We start from the raw sequence: 10,533 nt of genomic DNA on the forward strand, positions 1-10,533 counted from the left end.
TCCTACAAGGTCCTCAGAATTTTCGAGGAAATAATCATGGCCAACTATATTAGTCCATGTCTTCAACATGAAGTATCTATTTTTAATGTAACATTCAAAGTAAACATAATCCAAAGAGGTGAGGCACCAGCAGCAAACTAGGTGGAGTTTCCTTTATCCAGAATTGAACTGATTTTTCAGCTTCCATGTACTGGTTAAGGATTGAGCCAGTGAACCGAACGAAGTAAACTTAATCCACTTATAAAGAGTGATCTTGATCTACTTCAAGTCAATTTTTTTTCTGTCTTCTTTCCAAATTTAATCTCCCAGTAAAAATCAGACAATAATACTCTGAATATCTTCCTTGCTTATTATTATTTAATGATGGGAACTATGAGAATAAAAGGACAGTTGTGGTTTCATTCTTCAATAAAGACACTACCATGCTTCAAGTGTACATCAGTAGGTCCTTGTACAATTCTGGAACTCTTTCTGGGTCAACTGGTCTAGGCAAGAAATGTGTGAATTTTTGATGTCTTTTGGACCTGGCACCATCTCTTGGAGTTCCATCTTTGTTGAGTGCCACAAAATACCTGCGGCCAGTGTCTCCATGTTTATATATGTTAGATGAGTAGGTATTATACCAATTCTCTTCAAATTGCTCCCTAAAGATGCATTCAGAAGTCAGTTTCTCCTAAAAAGAAAGAAAGAAATGATAACTACTATTTTTAAAAAAATCTTTGAAACAATTTTCTTACAAAAGCTTCAATTCTATATTTTTATTTGTTTGCCTAAAAGAAAGAAAAAATTATTTTGTTTTTATTTTGGTTGTATTCATATATTACCTAGAATTATTTCTACAAGGTGACTTCATCCAGCAGTTTAATTCAAACAAATTTTAAGTCAAATGTCATTTCCCAATTTTATTTTCAAATACTTAATAAATATTCTGAATTTTTCCATGCTCCATATTCTCACCTCTTGCCATCATCACCACCAAAAAAACCTGTAATTTATCTTATTTCATCATTTGATGCCAAAGTTATATATATTAAGTCTCTGTTCTCAACATGGAATATTTAAGATTTTGCTAAGATATGAGTTCTGAATTCAAAATCATCATTCCAAATAATAAATTTTCTTATGAATTTATTAATTGTTTGATAAGACATTCCCCATGATTAACTTCTATCTGATATATTACTATTAATTTAATTATAGTAAAACCCCAATGATTTCTCATCTTTTCAAGATGGACCATATGTTGTCCTAAAGGACAGATCGGAGTTGCTTATTTTCCCCCCGCATATACATGAAAATTATGTATATGTGTTTTCTCTATTGTAATCCTACTTTTATGATCACTGCACATGGAATTATTTTTCTCTTTGTGAAGAGCTGGTTAAAAAAAACCCTGGAAAATACAAATTTTACCCATACATAAAATAGATATTCATCTATTAATTGAAATATTGCAACCAATTTTCTTCAGTGTATATTAAGCTTCTAGCTTGATATTGGTCTCAATTGAAATTTTAAACAAAAGAAGTAACAGTGCCACCGGCTTAGTCATAAAAAGTAAGTTCTCTATGGAAATAGTTACAGAGAATTCAACTTTTAGAAGGGATTTCATGTTAGAAGAAGGGTGGGAAAGTGGCACACCTTTACATTTTACTAATTTTTTCCAAATTACAAATTCAATTGAATTTGCAACTACAAATTCAGTTTGCCTAGATATTTACAATGCTGTAGATTTTAATTTCTATATAAGAATATTTCATATACTTCTCACAAACATTATTGATAGATATTTTAATCACAAAACAAGGTAGTCATAATTTCAAGAATTATAATAATAATAAAAATACGTACTGATCCATAAAGTTCTCCTTTGTCATTCATTCCAAGGTAAAGACCACTGTCCACACCTCTAATACTGACAAGTCCCACCGCCACACTGATGAATTCCAGGATACCTAAATTTATAAATAAAATAGTGATTTGTATTTATGAATGCACATATAACTAATAAAAAGCTTTTAAATCATAGTAGTGGTTGTTGTAGTAGGCCAATGTTGATAAATATATTGATGTATACAGAAGTCCTTAATCAACTGAAAAGTACTATTCAACTATTACGAAATCCCACTTCTCAGATGGAAAAAAAAGGACTAAAAAGGAAAAAAGTGTTCATTGTAGTATAACCTTAAGGGAATGAAACCCTAAACCAGAGGAACCTGGGTTTGAATTCCAGCTCAGTGATTTACTAGCGAGGCCCCAGGCAAGTCATTTGTCTTCTTTGAACTCCAATTTCCTATGTGCACAACAAATGAAATGCCTCCCCAAAAGGAAAGGGGTGAGGATTAATGCATGTATGCATTCAACAAATAGAAGCTATTAATATCATAAAATAAATATAATATGTTTGTTCCACTAGTTAATTATAACCTTTTTCTATTAGTTGTTTTGCTTTTGCTTACAATGAATCAAGTTCATCTTTTTCTAATAGGAGCATACTTCATATGGGTATAAAAGAGTTTTATAGTTTATAAAAGGCTTGAACTTATATTTTTTCATCTGTTCTTAAAAACAATTGCTTAAGATATGTAGGGAAGCCAGGCACAGTGGTGCATGCCTGTAATCCCAGTGGCTCAGGAGGCTGAGGCAGGAGGATCTCGAGTTCAAAGACAGCCTCAGCAAAATAGTGAGGCACTAAGCAACTCAGTGAGACTCTATCTCTAAATAAAATACAAAATAGGGCTGGGGATGTGGTTCAGTGGTCCAGTGCTCCTGAGTTTAATCCCCAGTACACTCCCCCGCAAAAAAAGATACAGGAAAGACATTATTATCCCTACTTTACAAATGAAGAAATTGAGCTCAGAAGTGTTTGTTGACTTGCCTAAGGTATTTAATGTTTGCAATTGATAGAACTGATACTTGAAGTTACATCTTCTGAACCCTAATTCAATGTTTCTACTCCAGAAGGCTGTTTCTTGAGGATCACACAGTAGTTTCAAAAATTTAAATTACAAAATATGTTATTTTTTCTATGACATGGTTTTGAAAAAATAAACTGTATAGTTCACAGAAGTACAAAGACTTTACAATTCATTACATGTTATAGCCAAATATCAAGAGCATAGAATTCAGGTAGATTTTGCTATCATTAATTTTCTAGAGTCATTTTAATTTATCAATAAGAAATTAGTTTTGAAAACTTTCTACTTAGTACACTAATATACCACAGGTCAAAAAAAAATTTAATGCCTCACTCTGCCTTATTCTTTTTTTCTAACTAACCTTTGGACTAATGCCTTTGTCTAGTTCTTCCCCTTACCTGAAAACAGTTTTTACCACAGTTTCTATGCTTCGATCTGCCTTCCTCAATAACTTTCTACTTTCACTCCTTCACCCATCTTAAGCTCTACAAACAGTATAAATGTGTATCATTTAGCCTGACTCTTGCTTTTAAGTAATTTCTTGATTTATTGTACGGGTTCCTGTTTGGACACGTGATACTCCCAAGGCCAAAGGAAAGTACAGAATCTGACTATTTACTGATATGGTGGTCTCTATTCTATCCAAAGCTTAATTCACTCTGGCAGAAACATAAATTCTTAGCAAGACAAACTAGCCCTTTTAAACTGTTAGGAGATCATGTAGAACACTAGAGCTATCAAGAATCTTATAGCAACAATATACTACTAAATAGTCTATAGGTGGTTTGAAAGAGCCAGTGTCCTTAATTGAAAGCCAAAAGCAGAGGAGAAGATAAGATGTAGCAGAAAGATCTAGACTCCATAAGATAGCCCTCATATTGACAATTGTATAGTTGGGGAGTAAAAGAGAATCAAACCTCTGCCAAGCTCATCAATGAAAGACTCTGTTAGTAACAAAATACAGGCCTAAAACATAATTGATATGAAAATATAATCAATGCCATTTTATCCAGGCTTTAGTTACAAATGTGTAATTACTTCAAATCATATTGAATATTTGTTAATTAAAAGTATACTATAGTTGATATACATGCAACTTAATTTCCTTTAAGTATCTGATTTATATTAAGATACTCTTGTCTTTTAAAGTACAGGAACTGCTTAACTAATTAGAATGTAGAATAGAACCAATTTTCAAGTATGATAGATTGTAAGTTTAATTTCTAGATATGTTAATTATATTACATCTCACATAGTATGCCTTTCCTGGAAAACTAAATGGTAAACCACCTACATTTCAATCCTCCCCTCAATATAATGCTGTCACCTTTACAAAAAACATGTAATTGTAAAAAGAAAAAAAAAGATTACATGTGTTCTTAGAATAATTATACTCAAGAGTTTCAACTTTATTAAACAGCATTCAAAACAAATAAAAAATAAACAGCATCCAAAACAGTTTACATAACCATGCATAAATAATGGCTCATAGAACTGATGGGGAAAAGGTTATGTGTTTTCATGTTCCTCTTAAAGATTTTAGCCACACTTTATAATTCTGATCCTTTTTCTCCTCAAGGAAATAGTATACCACAGAGTAATTTGTAATCGTTTGATTCCTAAATGAGATTTGACAAGTCTTTCTTATTTATAATATGAGGTGGCAACTAAGCTAATTCCTTTACAAAGGGTGGACATGAAAAACTTTCCTTAAGAGGTAATCACAGATTTTAGATAGATTTTCTAATGCCCAGTGTCCCATAAAAAGACTTGGAGGTACTTTGTCTTTCTGGTATCATTTTCAAAGCCAGCCTTCTTTTAAATCATAATAAACAGGTGAGTCAACCCACAATGCAACCACATCAGACAAATCTATGGAGAATAGGGGAGAATAAAGGAAAAGGCTTTAAAAGAATATGTTTGATCTTAAGCTGAACTTTTTTTCTTAAAGAAATGATTCCATGTTTACATATTAGGTAACGTCTTCCTACTGTACTTCTGTACAGAACAACTCTGCTATAAATAAAGAGCTAACTCAGATAGGAAATTATTTAACCTCACTGAGACCTCTCTATGTTCTATTGATGTGGTTTTGAAATTTTAAAATATAGAATTCTGAGTTTGTAGTTGATCATAGCCAAATTAGTATAGAATTATCAGAAATGGTTTTTAATATCTCAAATAGCCATACTTGAGTTTTGTTAAAGTTCTTACTTTGATGACACAGAAACGAGTATAAAATAAAAAGAGAAAAATACTAATTAGTAATTGAGGCACTAGCAAAAGAAGACAAACACAGAGAGAAGCATACAGTGTTATACATGTTGGATATGAATTTTCTTCTCACCTATACACCCTCTAGTAAATTGTGATGTCTAAGCTATTGAAGGCCGCTAGGATGCAGTATAATGTACCTAAAGAGGCTGTTCATTACTTTAGACTACCAAACTAATCTGGGTTATCTTTCTTTTATGTAACAGTGAATATTTTGTTCCTATATATAGTCTCCCACCATAGCATGACTTAAACCATCACAAACTGACTGAAATCAGTCTAAATAACATTTTTGCAATTACTAAGTAATTATATACAATTTTAGTTTAAAAACATGCTAGCAAGATGATATTCTAATAATGCAATATCCACTCATAAAGGAATGGATTTAAACACGAGTTGAATGAATATTATCAAGTCTACAAATATGTATTAATCTCCTCAAATTGAGTCAATCTTATAAAGAGACACAAAGCAGAAGGGACAACTCATGTCACTGAGGTGATTACATTTGAATTAAAAACCCCTTTAAGGGAGAATTTTCAAGGTTACATTGTGTATCACAGGGGGAAAATCTGAATATTACCAAAGCTTAACTTCTATCTGCTCTTACCTATAAGAGTTATCACCTTTTGTGTCCATTTTTAAACCTTTCTGATAGCTGGAAGATTTTTCTGTAATAAGCAGAGGTAAAAGGTAAAAGAGCTGAGCCACCTGGTGTCAGCAAAGTTCTTTAGAATCAGAATCTCAGCTTCCTCAATTTAAAAAAAAAAAAACAAACATACTTTCCAAAAGTGACCCCAGGTTGGCCACTAGGTCATGACACTCTTGACTCATGGTCAATGGGAATTTGGAAGAGATCAGTGGAAGCTGCAAACATATGGTTTTTAAAAAGTTAATTTTCTAAGCCTTTAAGTGCTACCAAATAACCACCACATGCTTATTTCTACATCTAAAGTTACCAATGTCCCTTAAATGGAGATTTACACTTCTCCAAGTTTAAATGAGTACTACAAGTCAAAAGAGAAACAAGATCATAAGAACAAGGGAGTAAGGACAAGATAGAAGAGAGGGCCATCTAGAAATGAGATTCTTAAAGAGTTTCATGGTGCAAAGGAAGGGAAAGGAGAATGTGTTGTGCTTATGCAGAGCTACTGACAAGTAAATGTTATCTTTTTTTTCAATTTGATGAATCTCTCCAATGATGCCACAAATCAGATAATCAAAATTCCTTGAGAGTGATAGCAAGTTAACTGATATAATGAGAACTTTAGCTATGAGGAAAAAATCCTGGGATGTTATAACCAGAAAGCACCTAATTTAACTTATGGTTGTACAGACAAGAAAAATAATATTCATACTGAGGAGGGCACTTACTAGTTATTCAATAGTTAGAGAGTAATTAACATTATAGACTTTGCAAATCTATCACAGACTGTCTTGAACTTTGCTTGTTTCTTTTAACCCCTTCTTCTCTGAGGCACTGCCAGGGGTATTCTGAAACCTATGTGTTCCCACCCATATCTTCTTTCGCTTCCCCATTTCCTCTTACTTAAGGTCAATACCAAGATCACTGCTTTTCAATTTCGCAATTTCTAAAGAGGTACTGGCTGAAGTACTAGGCATGCTCAGTAGCTTTTTTTTTTTTTTTTTTTTTTTTGCCAGCTCAAATAGAACTCCAGCTCAGAGAACTGCAGCCAGGTGAGCTAGACAGTAGCAATGGTGCCCATGGAAAGTTAATCTGTTACTTCTTCAGGTGAACATTTACAGTTTTCTAGAGGTACATACTCAAAAGCTTGCATCCTGTGCAAGGGCAACCTGCAGAGCAATAGCCACGGGTGGATAATCAACTCCATAACTGCAGAACATGCTTAAAGAAGAGGAATACTTCCTGTTATTAATGTTCAAAAAGTGGATGGTACTAGGCGGAGTGTGAAAGGACACAGGAGAAAAATAACAGGAATTTTAAAATAATAATAAACTGCCTGGGAGGAAAGAAGTACAAGAAAAAAAATTAAGATTCTGAGTCCAGGTCTTGGTGTTCCAGGCATTCAAAAAGGCAGAATAGAAAGATTCACCCAGACCACTCATCCTTTCTCCTCCTGCCCCAGCATCTGGAGCTTCAGGCCTGCTAGAGGCTGCAGATGCAAGCAGATAGGAAAAGTCCTTCCTGCCCCTGAGCTAGGTCGCCCTTCAGCCTCAGCCTGCGTCTTGCGCTGAATGGGTCTAGGGGAACACTGGGTTGCTTGCAGTCCTGACACCCTTGACAAACGTGGAGGGAGGTACAAGCGAAGGGGGAAGAGGAGCCAAGTTTGGGGGACAGAGGCAGGATGCCAGTACCTACCGAACAGGCTGTGGTCCTGCCGAGTGCCCTGAACGCTGCCATCGGGCAAGATCTGCAGGTGGAAACCGGTGCGACAGTAGAGCTGCCGGCGGCGCAGGATGCCATGCAGGTGCGCCAGCTCCGCAGACCCTGGCCCTCCGCGGGCGCCCCGCTCCGCCGCTCCCCGGCGCTCGCCCAGCAGCGGCGGCCGTTCCCCCGCAGGAGGCAACAGGAAGTGCGAGCCCACCTGCTGGCCCAAGCCCTCCAGGCCGCCCAGGAAGCCCCCAACTTCAGCTAAGGGAGCCATGGAGAGGCCTGAGGGAAAGGGTAAAGATCCGCAAAACAAAAGACCCCCCAAAAAATATGTAGCGGAGTGTCGAGGGGGATGGAGAGAAATTATAGTAAAACAAGCGCAAAAAGTTAAGGCCAGGTTACTCCTGTGAGGTCGATGCAGGGACTGTGCACTGAGAATGCAGGGAAGCTCTCACTGTCTTGGAGCGGTCTTCTCTCCTTGGGTAGGTGAGAGCTGGCTGCTGGCTTTGCAGAAACATCTGTAGGTGCCGCTGCCAGTACTGGGCTGCGACTGGGGCTGGTGCTGAGGCTGGTGCTGGGGCCTGGGGGCTGGGGCTCCAACTCCGCAAACTGATCAGATCAGAGTCCTGTGTACATACACACCGAGTATATATGCGGGTCCTCTTGACATATGCTAATCAAGTCCTTTCATGCGAGCTGGGGAGGTTGGTTCTGTTTGAAATCTTAAACCGACCTCTTCTCAACACGTTTCTGCTCTTCGGAAGTGACCAAAGGGGACCCTTGATGATTCTATACCCATGCACTCTTCAAAAATCATTCCTGCACTTGCCAAAGTCAAACAGCAAATTCGGGGAGGCTCAGTCGAGGTCCCTCTTTGAGGTTGTCTTTGGGGCATGGATGATGCTGTTTGGCTGCTGCTGTGCAACCTACTTTGATGTGAGCCCCTTTTTAGTGATAGATGGCTGCGAAAAGGAGCCCAGTTTGGCAGTATACAGAAAGGGGGGGGGGGCAGAAAAGGAGGAGATGGGTGAGGGAAAAAAGGAGAGGAGGCGAATTGTGCTTCTTGGGAACTGCTGGGAGCCTGCAGTGGACAGGTGCAAAGAAAGGTAAAAGAGGGAGAAGGAAAAAGGGCGTTACCTGAGGCTTAGACCTGCCCAGACACACATGAAAGGAAAATCAAAGCTTTGACAGTTTAACTCACTAATTTTAAAACACTAATAAAATGTACAAGCATTACTCTTTTCTTTTATCATTTAGATGGGGGATTTTCTTTACATAATCAAGGTTAGGTTAGGAACACCCTCCCTCCCTTCCCAAGTTCTCTTTAATGTTTATCTTTACTCAGATAGCATATGATATAACTAAGACTGACTTATATCTAAATGGAAATTTGAAATTGTATGCTAAGTTTTTGGTCATTTAATTAGCATAATAAAATAGCAAAATATACTCATGAATCAAGAGATAAAAATATATACACTGAAAGAGATGGTCTATATTCTTATATTTTGCCATGAAGAGAAAAATGAGTTTATGGAATAGTGACACCGATGATGAGCAGTCTTTGGGGCTCTTATCCAATGTAAGAGCACTTCTCTGTTCTTCTTAGATGCATTTTCATAAAGGCTAGCTTTTGTTGTTGTTGTTGTTCCAATTTCAATTACAAAGTCTTTTAAAAAAATCAACAACTAAATGGAAACAGTGTTGAATCTTGATGCATTTTGAAACTTCAAAAGTTACTGGTAAAATCTGAGCATGCCTGTACACATTTGTAAAACAAAAGCCACTGAAGTGAGGAAGTTAAAGATTCATGTCCATTTGGGAAAGGGAGGGGGCATGGGGTAATTAATGATGGTGGAATGTGATGATCATTACTATCCAAAGTACATGTATAAAGACATGAATAAGAATTATAATTCATTCTGCTGTCATACATAAATTAAAATTTACATAAAAAAGAAAAAAAAAAGATTGATGTCCATTTAAACATTAAAACTTTGGTTTTCTACCAATAGTTAAATTTGAGATCCTTCTGTTTAAATTTTTCAGTGGCTGAAGAGTTGAGAATCGTTCAACAGATTTATGCTTCCCCTGAGCAAAAAGTTTTAGAGAATCACTCAAGATTAGTTTTTTAGGCATGTTTCATGGTCTGTTCAGCTGGGAGCTCAGTTGGATTTGACTGGTTTATTTTATTTTCTCTGAAGGTTTTTTTTTTTCTAATTATTTGGCAGGTGTTTTAAAGTAGGTAAAGTTACACCTTTTCATCACTGCAGGCCTAAGTACTGACCCTTGTGCAACTAAGTTATAAAAGAGTCCTTAAAGTAAGTGATTTACTATTGATAGATATGAAATAAAACAAAAACACTGGCTAAAACAATAAACAAATAAATCACTTTAGAAACAGTATGCTGCTAAGTCTGTTTTAAGGGTTGTACCAGGTAAATGTCATATCATTTCACCTTTCAAATAATAGCAGTCTGTCCTGTGGTAGGACCCCCAAATCCACCATAATCAAGATTTCAAAGCACATCTGTGTAAACATTATCACATCAGTGTAAAACATCAACCAATGAGCTTTTACTTTGAACCAAATCTTCTTAATTGCAGTGTTAAATCAAAGAAAGTTAGATCAAAGTTGTGTGAATCTCATAGCAGGATAACTGAAGTAGCCAGAACATACATTGATCACTTTTAAAGAGGAGATACTTAAAGGTTTTAAACTTAGATCAAGTGCCTTTTAATGAGGTTTATTTCAAGGTCTAAGTTCTGTGCAACATATAATGCTGTTAATTATTCTGTAATGAATATATGTTATTGTCACTTGTCTTAGAGCTACTAGTTTAGTCTATAAAATATTTCCTCACATGAACACTTTAAAACCTGCTGTTATTGTGCAATTTATAGCTCTTAGACTTTTTAAATCTCTTATACTATGCACACACTCACACACACACACACACAAAATTCTTCACTCAACAAGGCCCA

The 10,533-nt window shown here is 36.1% G+C and overlaps 1 protein-coding gene across 1 annotated transcript; it reads right to left on the reverse strand.

The window, feature by feature from the left end:
• Window positions 1-307: 307 nt before the first annotated feature.
• Window positions 308-7,822, reverse strand: Fgf20 (fibroblast growth factor 20). The gene is made up of 3 exons (XM_027954722.2): window positions 7,537-7,822; window positions 1,852-1,955; window positions 308-673 (listed from the first exon to the last, which is right to left on the reverse strand). The coding sequence occupies exons 1-3, from the start codon at window positions 7,820-7,822 to the stop codon at window positions 428-430; spliced, it is 636 nt and encodes a 211-aa protein (XP_027810523.1). The 3' UTR covers window positions 308-427.
• Between the last annotated feature and the right edge of the window lie 2,711 nt (window positions 7,823-10,533).

Source organism: Marmota flaviventris, chromosome 3 (assembly GCF_047511675.1).
Source record: "Marmota flaviventris isolate mMarFla1 chromosome 3, mMarFla1.hap1, whole genome shotgun sequence".
Taxonomy (NCBI): domain Eukaryota; kingdom Metazoa; phylum Chordata; class Mammalia; order Rodentia; family Sciuridae; genus Marmota; species Marmota flaviventris.